Raw genomic sequence first — 17156 nt, forward strand, 5'->3', positions numbered from 1 at the left:
ATGTCGCATGTTCTGCACCTCATGTGATACCCCTCCTTGTCCACAGAACTGGTAAATACAGTCGGCGACCTTTGACCACCACACAACATTCTTTGGAAAGGTGTAACATGGCGAGGTGTCTGTGAGTGTCACGGCAGCACAATGACCTCTGGGAAGCAGAGTTTGTAAGAACAGGATGTACTCACCTAATTAAAGTTGACAAAGAAAATAGCTGCGTCTATTTCAGTCTGTCTGTTCCATTCAGAGCTTTTATAATCTGAGTGTTTAGAAAAGACACAATGAGACAATAAAACCTGGACATTTTCCTTTGAGCGTTTACAGTAACACTGGAGAAAAGAACTCTGAATGTTCTGGTGCAACGTGCACTAAGTCCTACTGAATGTTCCCTTAAAGGACAAAAAGACACTTAGATGTTTGAGGACGACGCGGACAAAAACATAAACGCATTACATGATTACTGCAAACCATTTTCTAAAACATGCAGCAGTGACGGGGAACACTTTTTTCCTGACCTTTCTCAAGTTTCTTTTAGTATTAAAAACAAACAAAAAAAAAAACTTGATACTTAAAATGTGGATTATGAAACTACTGAAGATTCTTCACTGCAGCACCTGAACGCACCATTAGGAATAAATGATCACAGAACTCACTTTGCAGTTTTGGTTTTTTTGTTTGTTTGTTTGGTTGGTTGGTTGTTTTTTTGTTGTTGTTGTTGTTGTTGTTTTGCACAAAATGCTATGTGGCCTTAAAGAAAGTGCAGAAAACATCAGTTAACTTATACGTGACGTTTTGAGTTTTATCAAGTGGGAAAGGCCGGAAACAGGGTTTTTTGTATTTTGATTTTAAACCATTACAAATAACATGTACGATGACCCTGTGTACAAGTCTCAAACAACCCAGTTTCTCTGTATTATTTGGCTGAATTCCTTGTTGTTGTTGAAGGATAGAAGGCACTGAATTACCGGTTTTTCAGGTAGGTCCTTAAGTCCAGCTAAAAGTTCTCCAGTTAAAAGAATTATGTTGATTAGTCATTCAAAAGCTTTTAAAAAATAATTGAATCCATTTCTGGAATTTGTTGGAGGGTTTCATCTTACTGCATCTAAATCAGCAACTCTGAAAATCTGCATGGAAGGAAAACAAATAAATCCAAACTGTGACTTATTTTTAAATTACTTTATACAGAAATGAAGTAGACATTACACTTGATCTAAAACAAATAAATCTGATAAAATGTTATGTCCGCATGAACAAAACTGAGTTTGAAAGTTTTTAGTCAAGTTATACATCAACTTACTGACATATAACTTGGGTAAAAACGTTCAGTCTGCAAATATCAAATAGGCTGGTTGTCCTTTAATAGATAAAGAGGAATTTTCGTGCAACAAACATGAAAATAAATAACGTTGCAACATTTGTGTGTTAAGTGGCAACAGCGTATCTCATTGTTTTTCAAGCTACTGAGACGATATTATAAATTATTTTAATGTCTATTGTATTGCAATCTCGACATTTTTTTAATGTGGTCGTTTGAGAACGAGCGGTGTTTTTATTGTGAAGGGCCCAGCCGGAAGCTGCCATGTGTGCGCGCGCGCTGCTGTCGGCGTGTTGACGCTGGGCTCCGGGAGCAGCAGTGAGTTTGATGAAGCAGCGTGGATGATGAGGACGTCAGAGGTAAAGTGACAGCTCCTACTTTCATTTCTTTCCTTTTCATCAGCTCAATCTCATCCAAAAAGCGACACTTTGCACCTGATTTCTGTCTTTATTTTGACGTTTGACGGCGCGCTGTCACAGACGTGCGCAGAAGTTTCTCACGCGCGGTTTGATTCCGGATTCTGCAAACTTGATTCTGTTCCACACTTTATATCAAAGCTTCTGAATTCTTCTTCTTCCTTCTCTTTATTTTTTTCCTGCCTCAGACGTTTCCTGAAGGTCGATCTGTCCGCACCTGATGCGCTCAGGACGCACGAGTGCGCGCGGATCCGCACGAGCGCACGGCCGTCTGCGCAATTTACGCGCTTCATTTTCACCCTCTAATTGCCTTATAAACTTAAGGTTTTTTTAATGTATAGATTCTTTTTTCTTCTCTGAAGATCACCCAGAATGAAGCAATTAGCTCGCGCTACCTGTTGGCACGCGTCCGTGCGCGGACTGATTGGACCCGTTATGTATGCAGTCCTTAATGCAGGACGTGACGCGCACGCACGCCTCACCTGTCAGGGGAAGTCCGCAGAAAACGACCTGCCGTCTGTCCGCGGCTGGTAATGGAAACTAGAAGCGCACTCGGAGCGCGCATGTTGGAGCGCGCTCTCGCGCCGAGGCGCAACAACCCGCTCCGGACGTCAGACTGTCGAACCCTTTGTGACAAAACAGCTTCACAGCCTGACAGCTGACTTTCATTCAGGGGAAAGCTTTGAAACTGGAACCAAATGCTTTAAAAACAAAAAAAACAAGAAGCATCCAGAATCCACATCTGGATCCAAACACAGAATATGGAGACTGGAAAAACTGAGCAGAAAGTTCAAGAAAACCAAATTTTAATTGATCTTGAAAATTTGGCTGGACATGTGGCCCACACTCCGTCTGTTATCTTCACCAATGAAGTTGGGCAGAGGTTATGTTTTTGCCCGTTTGCTTGTTTGTAAACAGCCTGTAACCCACAATTTTTCAGATATCACAGGTCAAAAGCCAGTCAGGAAAAATCTTGGAAAATTGGAAAAAATCCCTGTCCTTTAACATTGAACAAATACAGTAGTGTTCAGAATAATAGTAGTGCTATGTGATTAGAAAGATTAATCCAGGTTTTGAGTATATTTCTTATTGTTAGATGGGAAACAAGGTACCAGTAGATTCTCACAAATCCAACAAGACCAAGCATTCATGATATGCACACTCTTAAGGCTATGAAATTGGGCTATTAGTAAAAAAAAAAAAGTAGAAAAGGGGGTGTTCACAATGATAGTAGTGTGGCATTCAGTCAGTGAGTTCGTCAATTTTGTGGAACAAACAGGTGTGAATCAGGTGTCCCCTATTTAAGGACGAAGCCAGCACCTGTTGAACATGCTTTTCTCTTTGAAAGCCTGAAGAAAATGGGACGTTCAAGACATTGTTCAGAAGAACAGCGTAGTTTGATTAAAAAGTTGATTGGAGAGGGGAAAACGTATACGTGGAAGAAAACGGAAAACAACCATCAAAATGGATAGAGGAATAACCAGAATGGCAAAGGCTTATCCATTGATCAGCTCCGGGATGATCAAAGACAGTCTGGAGTTACCTGTAAGTGCTGTGACAGTTAGAAGACGCCTGTGTGAAGCTAATTTATTTTCAAGAATCCCTCATAAAGTCCCTCTGTTAAATAAAAGACGTGCAGAAAAGGTTACAATTTGCCAAAGAACACATCAACTGACCTAAAGAGAAATGGAGGAATATTTTGTGGACTGATGAGAGTAAAATTGTTCTTTTTGGGTCCAAGGGCTGCAGACAGTTTGTGATACAACCCCCAAACTCTGAATTCAAGCCACAGTTCACAGTAAAGACAGTGAAGCATGGTGGTGCAAGCATCATGATATGGGCATGTTTCTCCTACTATGGTGTTGGCCTATATATCGCATACCAGGTATCATGGATCAGTTTGGATATGTCAAAATACTTGAAGAGGTCATGTTGCCTTATGCTGAAGAGGACATGCCCTTGAAATGGGTCTTTCAACAAGACAGTGACCCCAAGCACACTAGTAAATGAGCAAATCTTGGTTCCAAACCAACAAAATTAATGCCTCGCAGATGTGAAGAAATCATGAAAAACTGTGGTTATACAACTAAATACTAGTTTAGTGATTCACAGGATTGCTAAAAAAAGCAGTTTGAACATAATAGTTTTGAGTTTGTAGCGTCAACAGCAGATGCTACTATTATTGTGCCCCCTCCCCCCCTTTTCCTACTTTTTTTTTTTTTACTAATAGCCCAGTTTCACAGCCTTAAGAGTGTGCATATCATGAATGCTTGGTCTTGTTGGATTTGTGAGAATCTACTGAATCTACTGGTACCTTGTTTCCCATGTAACAATAAGAAATATACCCAAAATCTGGATTAATCTTTTTAGTCACATAGCACTACTATTATTCTGAACACTACTGTATTTCAAAATTCAAAACTCTGTTTATAAAGATCACATTTCTTTCATACAAGCGAAGCGGTGCAAAGTTCGCTCTTATGGGAGATGAAGGCACAAACTGGAAATGGCACAAAAAATATGCCCAATGGAGAAAAAGCCACAAACTGGCCAACACAGTCGTAAAAAGCCACAAACCAATCGTAGATGAAGCCGCAAACCAGAAATGAAGAGCTTCACTCACTCATGTCCGCGACATATACATATTACTTGCGAGCGTTATGTAGAATGGTATCTTTTATCAATGGATAAAGTTTGATCCAGATTACTGATTTTGTGGCCTTTTAAATTTAACATTGAAAACCCCATTTAATGTATATTTTGTTCAGGTGATGACAAAGAAAAAAAAAAATCCAACTGCGCCATCTGTTTCATCCACCATGAGGACCCTGTTGCCTGCGATGCCACTTCCGGTTTGCTTCCGTGTCGGTCAGTCGCCGGTGTTACTATTTTTTTCCTCAAACTTTATTACATGTATATCAGCACCACCAGGTATAAAAAGCCAGCTAATTTTTTTGTTTCTTTGTTTTTGCTTAAATTTTAATTGTTTGGGCACTACGTAGTTTGAAATCCGAGACATGTTTTTGGTCGGTCGCACATCCGGGTACTTTGTCTGTGAGGTTTTAGCAGCGTGCTCAGTAACAGCGGCGAGTCCTTGTTTAGTGTGGCTCGTGTGTTGACGCTTTCCCTTGCTTGTCTTGTAAATTTGTTTTGTTTTTATGTGCTGTTTTAACTTTATTGTATGTGTATTTTATTTTAGTGAATCTTTGGCTGGCTGGGCGGGGGGGTGGGGGGGGTCGGCTGCTGTAACGCCTCCTTTTAGCGTTTAATCTGCTGTTTTGTGTGAGACGGCAGCACACCTGCACTGAGCTCACGAAGATATTTTTACGCTTTTTTTTTTTAAACTGTGAGCCGCTGTGTGTGTCTCCTCACTAAAAGCAGCTGAAGACTCACGACGCGTTAACAGCAAATACGAGCTGCTTTTTTCCACCCAAATGCACCTAAAGTCTCTTTCTGAGGAAGACGACATAAAAAAACACAGATAAAACTTTCTTACCTGTCTATCTGGTTGCATTTTCTGCATAAATAGATGTTATCCATTCTTCTGCTTAGACAGCAAACCAGGAGTGAATCCAGGGGAAAGGGGGCGGGGGGCGTGCCCCCCCACCAACACCCCGAGGTTAAAGGTCCACTTTTGAAGATATTTTTTCATACTACTATTACTTATAACAATAATAATAATTTCAACAACGAAAATGTTTAGAAAGAATTGAAATGCTAGAAAAATGTTAGAAAGAATTTAATAGTTACATTTATAAGGGCCTCTTCACACATAGTGCAAAGTTTGGACAAAGTGTGCACTTAGTGCGCATGACGCAGGAATCATGTGCAAACTGTGTGAAATCGTCCCTGCCTCTAACGCCTCGTACACCTGTTGCTACAACTATTTGCGCACACAAGCGGCTGGATTACAGAATGTGCGCTGTGAGAACCCATCGCACTCCTTCATGGCAGGTGTCGGCCAAATTTCAGGTGACACACACGAACATCTAACACCGCTCGCATGGCACTTAGAAAATAGGTGGCGACTTGCAGTCTTCACACAACAGCAGACTGCAGACGACCACTGTCATACTGGCAGAGAAATCTAAGTTCCACATGACGGTGGCTTTGGTGTGTGCGCTGAGAACTTACAGGAGATGTGGCTATGACAGAAGCAGCTGTGGTGATCTGTCATTCTGGACATTCCAGCTAGACAGCACCAACTGTGTTTGGACAGACATGGACTAACAACTGTCCACTGTGAGGCACGTGTGTCTGATTGCTGTATTTATGTGGACATAAATAAAAACATATATCATGGTGGCGACAAGCTGCAGCCAGCGAGCACGCGCACGGAGTGGACACCGACAGCCCCCCCAGGTTGAAATGGACCGTTAGATCGGAACATGCAGCGGGCAATCTGACCGTCACATCACCCACATGAGCTCTGTTCCACATGATGCGGGGTCTGTGCTAAGGCACACCATCCACAAGACACGCTTCAGCAGGACACACTGCAGCCGACTGGACATGGACATGATCAGAGCACATTGCTTTTCATTCATGTCATTTCATGACTTTATGTCAGTGACCATGGGTCATCACCAGAGGTACAGGCGGATCATATTTGTATTGCTCACTTGATAAATGCGGTGTTTTTATATGGTGTGTGATTTAATTTTTTTTTTTTTTTTGTAATACTTCCATGTCCTTCCTGATATGAGGCATTTTCCCACAGCCTTCACAGAACAGCAGCTCCGTAGCTCAGTGGTAAAGTCGCTGACTGGCAATCAGAGCTTTTGAAAGGTGCAAATTCGCGTCTGGGGCTGTGTGTTTTTTTCTTTTTTTTATTATTCCACATAAGCAGCGCGATGTGGTTCCACATGTCAATCAATCAATCAATTTTTTTTTTATATAGCGCCAAATCACAACAAACAGTTGCCCCAAGGCGCTTTATATTGTAAGGCAAGGCCATACAATAATGATGTAAAACCCATCAGCTGGTACCAGCTGGTTTTTATTTCCTTCACATAAGCGGCACCATGTGCTGCACCTGGCACTGTTCCTGCTCAAAGGACACCGGTGCATGCACGAACTCTCGCACCGGGTTCGTGCACACCTGCCCGTCGGCGCAATGTTTCATGGTGCGCTAATTTCAAACTGTTTCGCGCTGTTTCACCATAATTGACCAGACGTCGACCAAATTTCGTACTATGTGTGAAGGGGCCCTAAACCATGTTGGTTAAAAATTGTAAGTTTTACCATTACAGTGCTGTCAACAGTTAAATATGAGGTCAAGAAAGACTGAATTTATTTATGTTCATTGAAGTCAAGAAAGGGCAATTACAAAGTGAGTACTGGCAAACGGGTTATTTTCATGTTGAGGTAACTAATAAACTAATAAAGTAACTAGTAATCTAAATTAGTTACCTTTAAAATTGAGTAATCAGTAAAGAACTAAGTTACTTTTTCAAGGATTAATCAGTAGTTGAATTACTTTTTCAAAGTAACTGTGGCAACACTGCCGGTGTCCCCACCCATTCCAATTCAGAAGCTGAAGAGTTTTAGTTAAAAAGTCTGAAGGACATAAATGACATGGTGAGATGGTGAGGAGCTTCCAGGCATGTGAGAGACAAATAAAGAAAAATGCATGAAATGGTGGGGGGTCAAAAGGGCCCTGGTGGGGAATTCTGGGAGGGGGGGGGGGGGGGGGGGCACAGAAGCTTAAGGTTTTTAGCCATGCTAATGCTCCCCACAGCCATTTTACTGAAAAAAATTCTGATGGACCTAAATGGCATGGTGAGATGGTGAGGGACTTCGCTCAGTGTTGAAGACATAAACATATTATTTACTGTTGTTGTAAATTACATTGATCATTCAATAAATCTATTGATCTTGAGAATACAGAAGTATCTGTTCTTGATATTCTACTTAGCAATGATATTTTCATGAATACCTTTAATAAACCGATATGTATGTACCATTAATCGTATCAGTCCATTTAAAGTACCTTCATTTCAAGACCTTCATGCACCCAAGCAATGTTGAACTATGGTGTATCACATGCAGTCGACATCAGTCAATCAATCAATCAATTTTTTTATATAGCGCCAAATCACAACAAACAGTTGCCCCAAGGCGCTTTATATTGTAAGGCAAGGCCATACAATTATTATGTAAAACCCATGATTGCATGATTGACCAAGGCTTTGTCTTAGTTATATTATCTTAATCAAACGTGCCCCAATCACTCTCATATTTGAAAGTGAGGTGCAGACTGACACTCACTATCACCTGACAAAGTTTGATCTGGATCTGATCTGGATTGTGGGTTTTGTGGACATTTGAATTTAATATTGAAAAGCCCATTTGGTGTACATTTTAATTTATATCTCACTCAAAAGTGCCTCAGTCACTTTAATTTTTCTGTTATGGATTTACCTGCACCATCTAAATTGAACAGAGGTTCCACTTTTATGTCTGTCTTCCAGTTATCAGTCGGAAACCAAGTGCCAAAAAGCAAAGACAAATTGTGCACAGCAGATATAACCAATGTTCTGTGAAAATTATCTGAAAAAGAATTTAGAAGAAAAAAAAAAAAAAAACTGACAACACCACAAAAAAGATTAAAGTGCATGAACTAAATAAATCCTCCTGACATTTGATCACATCTAATTTAGCTGATGAAAAGTCACTTCTAACAGGACTTTGGCCTTGAAATTTTTTCCAAGATAAAAATTTGTGTAATTGGAAACTCATGTTGGCAGGGAGGTTTGCGCTCTACGAGTGCAGTGAACTAGTTTTAACAAGATTCAACAGAGCTGAGTGTAATTTGATTTTCAAGGAAATTAGAAGACTTGGTAGAGGATAGGGAAGTGTAGGCTGAGCTTCTTGGTCAACTGCCACTGCGACCTGTAGACGGAATAAGAGGCTGATGAATGAATGAATGTTCAGTAATCAGAATAGTTGTAAAAAACTGATAAAGTAAAAAAAACAAACAACAACAACAACAAAAAACCAACAGCAAAAAACATCCAGAACATACAGAGGTCTCAATCAGCAGCGGGAAAGATTCTCATTTATACTATAGTATTTTTCTTTCCATGGAGCTTAAAGGGGTTCAGTTGAAATCTTTTTGATAACTTGTTTTAATTTTGAACAAAATGGTAGATTTTGCCATGAAAAACAAATTTCATGGGAATGCTTGATAGTTTTTTTTTTTTTTTTTTTTGCTAGGCATCACATGACCTAACTGATGAAAGTCTGTTACATCATGTGATCATGTGATATATTATGATTTCTGCATCAGTAAATGAATTTCCTTTGAAGCTGTGTTGTGGGTTTGACAAAGGTAAATTAATGACCCTCTGATTTCTTTTCTTTCCCCACAAGAACAAACCTGCAGCCAACTGAGGGCAAGTGAAGAAGGTCAAACACCTCATGCGTGGGTGCCGCAGAGGTCCGAGCGGATACCGGTCAGTCAAACATGGGTGTGCTCCAGCTTCACAACCCCACTCACTCCAGCATGCTTTTGCAGAGGGCCAATCAGATGCGTCTGACTGGCACGCTTTGTGATGTCATCATCACTGTGGACGGCCAGGAGTTTCCTGCACACCGCACCGTGCTGGCCTGCACGAGCAAAATGTTTGAGATCCTGTTTCATCGCAGCAGCCTGCGCTATGCCCTGGACTTCTTGTCGCCCAAGACCTTCCAGCAGATTCTGGAGTACGCCTACACCGCCTCCCTACAGGCCACAGCGGAGGATCTGGACGACCTGCTGTACGCTGCAGAGATCCTGGAGATCGAGTATCTGGAGGAGCAGTGCCTGAAGGTGCTCGAGACCATCCAGGCTGAGGAGAGCGAAGCGGTGACCATGAGGAACCACAGCTCTGGAGACCACAGTGACCACAGCCGGGCCAGACACTGGAGACACGTGTTGATGTCCAAGAAGCATTCCACACAGGACGGAGCCAACTGCACCACTCCGGCTGCACTGCACCACTTGGCTCTGTACCACATGACGGACTGCAGTTCTCCTGCACCGCAGGCTGACGGGACTTTAGAATCCAGCCCCAAGTTGAACACGGACATGGCGGGTTCTCAGCAGCATCAGCTCAGTGCAGCATTGTCCCGGATCTCATCCCTGGACCCAGACAGAAGTATAAAGACAGAGATTATGCAGGTGGACAGTAGTGCCAACAGCTGCAGCAACAGCTCCTCCAGCGCATCAGACCAGCCCAGAGACGAGGGTCCGGGGACGCCCGTCAGGGGCAGCGTGATTACCAGCGCTCGAGAGCTGCACACGGGTCAGGAGGACGGAGGACAGAACGCAGCCGACAGTTTCTCTGAGACCACAGAGAAACATCTGGCCTCCATTTACTCTGTGCCCTCCAACCACTCGGTGGAGGGGATGCTGCCCTTGTCAGTCTCAGTGGCCCCATCCTTGGGTGTGCCGCTGGACCCGAGGTACTACAGCGGACTGCTGCATCAAGGCCTGCTCCACAGGGAGCTGCTCAGCAGGCTGGGCCACTTCGCAGCAGGAATGAGGCACGAGGGCTCGCTGTCAGGCCAACACTGCTGCGCAGAGTGTGGACTCCAGCTGCACAGCAGACAGGCCGTGGAGCAGCACAGGTAACGCACGGCAACGGTGCTAAAAAATAAAATAAAATAAAAATCCAGACAGGCTGTGGAGCAGCACAGGTAACGCACGGCAACAGTGCTAAAAAATAAAATAAAATAAAAATCCACCAGACAGGCCATGAAGCAGCACAGGTAACGCACAGCAACGGTGCTAAAAAATAAAATAAAATAAAAATCCACCAGACAGGCCATGAAGCAGCACAGGTAACGCACAGCAACGGTGCTAAAAAATAAAATAAAATAAAAATCCACCAGACAGGCCATGAAGCAGCACAGGTAACGCACAGCAACGGTGCTAAAAAATAAAATAAAATAAAAATCCACCAGACACGCCGTGGAGCAGCACAGGTAACGCACGGCAACGGTGCTAAAAAAATAAAATAAAATAAAATAAAAATCCACCAGACACGCCGTGGAGCAGCACAGGTAACGCACGGCAACAGTGCTAAAAAAATAAAATAAAATAAAATAAAAATCCACCACACAGGCTGTGGAGCAGCACAGGTTACGCATGGCAACGGTGCTAAAAAATAAAATAAAATAAAAATCCACCACACAGGCTGTGGAGCAGCACAGGTAACACATGGCAATGGTGCTAAAAAATAAAATAAAATAAAAATCCACCAGACAGGCTGTGGAGCAGCACAGGTAACGCACGGCAACCGTACTAAAAAATAAAATAAAATAAAAATCCACCAGACAAGCCGTGGAGCAGCACAGGTAACGCACGGCAACGGTACTAAAAAATAAAATAAAATAAAAATCCACCAGACACGCTGTGGAGCAGCACAGGTAACACACGGCAACAGTGCTAAAAAATAAAATAAAAAAATAAAAATCCACCAGACAGGCCATGAAGCAGCACAGGTAACGCACGGCAACGGTGCTAAAAAATAAAATAAAATAAAAATCCACCAGACACGCTGTGGAGCAGCACAGGTAACGCACGGCAACAGTGCTAAAAAATAAAATAAAAATCCACCAGGCAGGCCATGGAGCAGCACAGGTAACGCACGGCAACGGTGCTAAAAAATAAAATAAAAATCCACCAGACACGCTGTGAAGCAGCACAGGTAACGCACAGCAACGGTACAAAAAAATAAAATAAAAATCCATCAGACAGGCCGTGAAGCAGCACAGGTAACGCACAGCAACGGTACAAAAAAATAAAATAAAAATCCATCAGACAGGCCGTGAAGCAGCACAGGTAACGCACAGCAACGGTACAAAAAAATAAAATAAAAATCCATCAGACAGGCCGTGAAGCAGCACAGGTAACGCACAGCAACGGTACAATAAAATAAAATAAAAATCCATCAGACAGGCCGTGAAGCAGCACAGGTAACGCACAGCAACGGTACAAAAAAATAAAATAAAATAAAAATCCGTCAGACAGGCCATGAAGCAGCACAGGTAACGCACAGCAACGGTACAAAAAAATAAAATGAAATAAAAATCCATCAGACAGGCCGTGAAGCAGCACAGGTAACGCACAGCAACGGTACAAAAAAATAAAACAAAATAAAAATCCGTCAGACAGGCCGTGAAGCAGCACAGGTAACGCACAGCAACGGTACAATAAAATAAAACAAAAATCCATCAGACAGGCCGTGAAGCAGCACAGGTAACGCACAGCAACGGTACAAAAAAATAAAATAAAATAAAAATCCATCAGACAGGCCGTGAAGCAGCACAGGTAACGCACAGCAACGGTACAAAAAAATAAAACAAAATAAAAATCCGTCAGACAGGCCATGAAGCAGCACAGGTAACGCACAGCAACGGTACAATAAAATAAAATAAAAATCCATCAGACAGGCCGTGAAGCAGCACAGGTAACGCACAGCAACGGTACAATAAAATAAAATAAAAATCCATCAGACAGGCCGTGAAGCAGCACAGGTAACGCACAGCAACGGTACAAAAAAATAAAAATAAAATAAAAATCCGTCAGACAGGCCGTGAAGCAGCACAGGTTAACACACGGCAATGGTGTTAAAAAAGAAATAATCTATCAGGCAGATGACAGTGTGAAATCAGCACCATCAGTGTTGAGTCGTCACCGTTTCGGTGTTTTTATCAGCTTTGTCACAGTGTTAAATTGGTCAGGGCTACATTAGTCTCATCACAGTGTTTAATCAAGTGGATCAACTCAAACAGAGTTTATTTACATTACGATAGAGTTGATTTAACACTATTTTAGGTTTGTATGATTATTGATTATCGGTGGCCGTCTGTCAGCTATGACAGAAACAACAATAATATATTTATTTACTTGAAATTTACAATGTAATAATTTATTAATTCCTTTAATTGTATAGAAAACTGAAGTTCTATTTGAATTTAAATGTTTGGACTTGAAAAAACTGATTTTCTGTTGACTCACTGATGAAGAAGTCGTCGGACTTTACTGCCACTGGACATTCATACAACCAGATGTGTCCTCTGCACTTAACCCTCCTAATTACAGTTAGACACAATACAACCACTAGGAGCAGTGGGCAGCCACAGTCTGGTGCCCACGCTGCCGTGGTCAGGGGCAGAGAAAGGAGCAGACCCAAAATAAGCATGTTTTTGATTGTGGGAGGAAACCCACACAGACACGGGGAGACCATGTAAACTTCATACAGAAAGGGTGGGAAGTGATCCTACGACCTTCTTGCTGTGAGGTAACAGTGCTAACCACTGGTCCACTGTGCCACCATATAGACCGTGAGGCCTGTTAGCGTCGGTGCTTATAACTGGATTCTGTAGCGTGAAGCAGATGAGAGTCTACGTGATGCCAGTCTGATGCCGGTTACTTCCCCAGCCACAACCAGCACACATTTACAGCCGGGTGGACTGAGACAGTGTAGATTAAATGTCTTGTCCAAGGACATAGACAGGAAGCATGAGAAGAAATCAAAACCAGGTCTGTGTATTGGCAGCCCAGCTCCTTATCCACGCAGACATTTTGCACTTGATGCTTAATTTAAAGAAACTGGTTGAAATAAGCTTCCCCAGTAAGGTCTATTCCAGAGTACTGGAGAGGGGAATTCGGCCGATGGTCGAACCTCGGATTCAGGAGGAGCAGTGTGGTTTTCGTCCTGGTCGCAGCACATTGGACCAGCTCTACACGCTCCATCGGGTGCTCGAGGGTTCATGGGAGTTCGCCCAACCAGTCCACATGTGTTTTGTGGATCTGGAGAAGGCGCTCGACCGTGTCCCTCGGGGCACCCTGTGGGGAGTGCTCCGGGAGTTCGGGGTCCGGGGTCCTTTGCTAAGGGCTATGCGGTCCCTGTACGACCACAGCAGGAGCTTGGTTCGCATTGCCGGTAGTAAGTCAAACCTGTTTCCAGTGCACGTTGGCCTCCGCCAGGGCTGCCCTTTGTCACCGGTTCTGTTCATTATTTTTATGGACAGAATTTCTAGGCGCAGCCAGGGTGTAGAGGGGGTCTGGTTTGGGAACCACAGAATCTCGTCTCTGCTGTTTGCGGACGATGTGGTTCTGTTGGCTTCGTCAAATCAGGACCTTCAGCGTGCACTGGGGCGGTTTGCAGCCGAGTGTGAGGCGTCCGGGATGAAAATCAGCACCTCCAAATTTGAGGCCATGGTTCTCGACCGAAAAAAGGTGCTTTGCCCTCTTCAGGTCGGTGGAGTGTCCTTGCCTCAAGTGGAGGAGTTTAAGTATCTCGGGGTCTTGTTCACGAGTGAGGGACGGATGGAGCGTGAGATCGATAGATGGATCGGTGCAGCGTCTGCAGTGATGCGGTCGCTGTATCGGACCGTCGTGGTGAAGAGAGAGCTGAGTAGGGGGGCAAAGCTCTCGATTTACCGATCGATCTACATTCCGATCCTCACCTATGGTCATGAGATTTGGTTCATGACCGAAAGAACGAGATCGTGGGTACAAGTGGCTGAGATGAGTTTCCTCCGCAGGGTGGTTGGGCGCTCCCTTAGAGATAGGGTGAGGAGCTCGGTCACTCGGGAGGAGCTCGGAGTCGAGCCGCTGCTCCTCCACGTCGAAAGGAGTCAGTTGAGGTGGCTCGGGCATCTTTTCTGGATGCCCCCTGGAGGCCTCGCTGGAGAGGTGTTCCGGGCACGTCCCATTGGGAGGAGGACCCGGGGAAGACCCAGGACACGCTGGAAGGATTACATGTCTCGGCTGGCTTGGGAACGCCTTGGGGTTCCCCCGGAGGAGCTGGGGGAGGTGTGTGTGGATCGGGAGGTCTGGGCAGCTTTGCTTGAGCTGCTGGCCCCGCGACCCGACTCCGGATAAAGCGGAAGAAAATGGATGGATGGATGGATGGGTGGATGGTTGAAATAAAGCATTTTGACAAACACATTGAGACTAATAAAGACGTGCACACACATGTGGGTTATGTGCTTATCACACATGGTGGACATGTGTGTTTTGAACTGAACAGCATTTGCTCTTGTTTAAACAAGTCGAATCAGTTCAAACTTGAAAAGAAACAGAATTAGAGCGCCGTGCTTGAAGAGCACAAACCTCCGCCAACACGAGTTTACAATTCCACAAATTTTTCCCTTGGAAAAAAACTGTCAACCTCAAAGTCCCAATAGAAGTGGCTTTTCTTAAGCTAAAATATAATACAAAATATATATCAAAAAGCTTTTCAATGTTAACATCAAATATCCGCTAAATCCGCAAAACAGCTCAGATACGGATCAAACTTAGTCTGTTCATTGAGAGTGTCGGTTTGCACGTCATTGTCACAAATGAGAGTGATTGAGGCACTTTTGATTGAGATATAATGCAAAATGTAGATCAAATGGTCTTTTCAATATTAAATTCATATGTCCACAAAATCCACAATCCAAATCAGATCCAGATCAAACTTTGTCAGATGATGGTGGGTGTCAGTTTGCACCTCACTTTCAAATATGAGAGTGATTGGGCACGTCTGATTAAGATATAGTGTAAAACATACATGAAATGGGATTTTCAATGTTACATTTAAATGGCCAAAAAATCTGTAATCTGGATCAGGATACCATCCTACATTACACTCTCAAATATAAAAGAAATTTGATCTTTTTTGACAGTTATGAATTTTTAGATATTTGTTCAGCGTTAAAGGTAGAGATTTTTTCCTGACTTTTACCTTAAACCTATATGACCTTGAACATTTAATCAGTTCTTGCCGATCAGGATATGGATCTTCATTAAAAATTTCATAACTCCAGGCTGTTTGAAACAGACAAACAGAGAAACAAACAAACAGCAGCGAAAACATCTCCAACTTCGTTGGTGAAGTTAACAATGTTCATTTTTTGGCGTCGTAGCCTCATGTCTCAACAGTGAGGAGTCTCAAAGGTCCTGTTTGTGGCCTTTGGTAACATGGCATGTACTATAAGTTCTGTTTGATCATTGGTGCTGACGGGAGCGTTTGATTGGTTTGCTCAGGCAAAGACGAGCCTCTCCACAGGGAGCGAGCCGGACTCTAACAAGGTGACAGAGAACTGCTGCTTCCCGACTCGCTACCACTTGCTTCGTTTCTCTTTTGTTTTTCAGCCTGTCAGTTTATATCATATCAGGGATCACACTTTATTTAATTATTTAATCAACTGGCAGAAAACTGAATGTCTGAATTTGATGATGAGGGATTTGTCTTTTTTGATGCTTTTCTCTGGATTATGTCATTTTCAATGCATAAGAAACATGATATTATTGTGAAATGACTGACAGGTTCCTTTGAATGAAAACTGCAGAATTCAGAGAGCAGATGTTCCAATCAGTTACATATTTTGGAATTGAACATATACAAAGTTATTGCAAGCGGAAGACAACATCATTAACTGTGTACCATCATTTCAAATCAATGTTTCTATTCTGGAACATTAAAAAATATAAAGTTTCTTGTTTTGTTTTCATGCCTTAAAATTTAAGGCAAGGATTTGAAAGAGTTTAGGGCTTAAACTCTTTCAAATCCTTGGTCATCACTGATCAGTACAAACTAAACTATCAGTTAGTTAACTATCAGTTAAAGAGTAGCCCATGGCCCTCTGGTGGTCGAAGAGCAACCTCTAGTGGTCCATGAGTATATTGGTAAAATATCACATTTTAAATTAATACCAGATTCTAACTTAAAAGTGTTTCTCAAACTCTTTAAAAACTATTTCAAAGTCTAATAGACAGTAATATCTGTAATATCAATAAACTGCTGGCGCTGTAAGCAGACTTACTGTTTTTGGATTATTTTGGGGAGTTGAATGGTTCGCAAGATTTTCTTTTTTTTTTTTTTTTATTGGTTAAGTGGTCCTTGGTATGTAAAAGTTTTAGAGCATAGATCTCTACAGAGACCCACCAATCTGTCAGATCTGGATCCACCTTACAGTTTATTCAACAACTCCAATTCCAATGAAGTTGGGACGTTGTGTAAAATGTAAATAAAAACAGAATACAATGATTTGCAAATCCTCTTCAGCCTGTATTCAATTGAATACACCACAAAGACAAGATATTTAATGTTCAAACTGATAAACTTTATTGTTTTTGTGCAAATATTTGCTCATTTTGAAATGGATGGTTTTCGCTTTGCATGGTAGAGTTTTAACTTGCACTTGTAGATATAGCAACAAACTGTGTTAACTGACAAGTGTTCCTGAGCCCATGCGGTAAGATCCTTTACACAATGATGTCAATTTTTAATGCAGTACCACCTGAGGGGTCGAAGGTCACGGGCATTCAAAGTTGGTTTTCGGCCGTGCCGCTTACGCATAGACAGTTCTCCAGATTCTCTGAATCTTCTGATTTGTTTTTATGCACTGTAGATGATGGAATCCTTAAATTCCTTGCAATTGAA

The 17156-nt window shown here is 42.5% G+C and overlaps 1 protein-coding gene across 1 annotated transcript in view; it reads left to right on the forward strand.

Annotated features, from left to right (window-relative positions):
* The first annotated feature begins 1563 nt into the window (after positions 1 to 1563).
* The window catches only part of LOC117509439 (zinc finger and BTB domain-containing protein 16-A-like), an 87214-nt gene continuing 71621 nt past the window's right edge, over positions 1564 to 17156 (forward strand). Inside the window, exons 1-2 of the mRNA XM_034169137.1 lie at positions 1564 to 1671; positions 9103 to 10341. Coding sequence (XP_034025028.1) covers positions 9197 to 10341 — 1145 coding nt within the window. The 5' untranslated portion in view covers positions 1564 to 1671; positions 9103 to 9196. The remainder of the gene's footprint in view (positions 1672 to 9102; positions 10342 to 17156) is intronic.

The sequence above is a fragment of the Thalassophryne amazonica genome, chromosome 4 (genome assembly GCF_902500255.1).
Source record: "Thalassophryne amazonica chromosome 4, fThaAma1.1, whole genome shotgun sequence".
NCBI lineage: Eukaryota > Metazoa > Chordata > Actinopteri > Batrachoidiformes > Batrachoididae > Thalassophryne > Thalassophryne amazonica.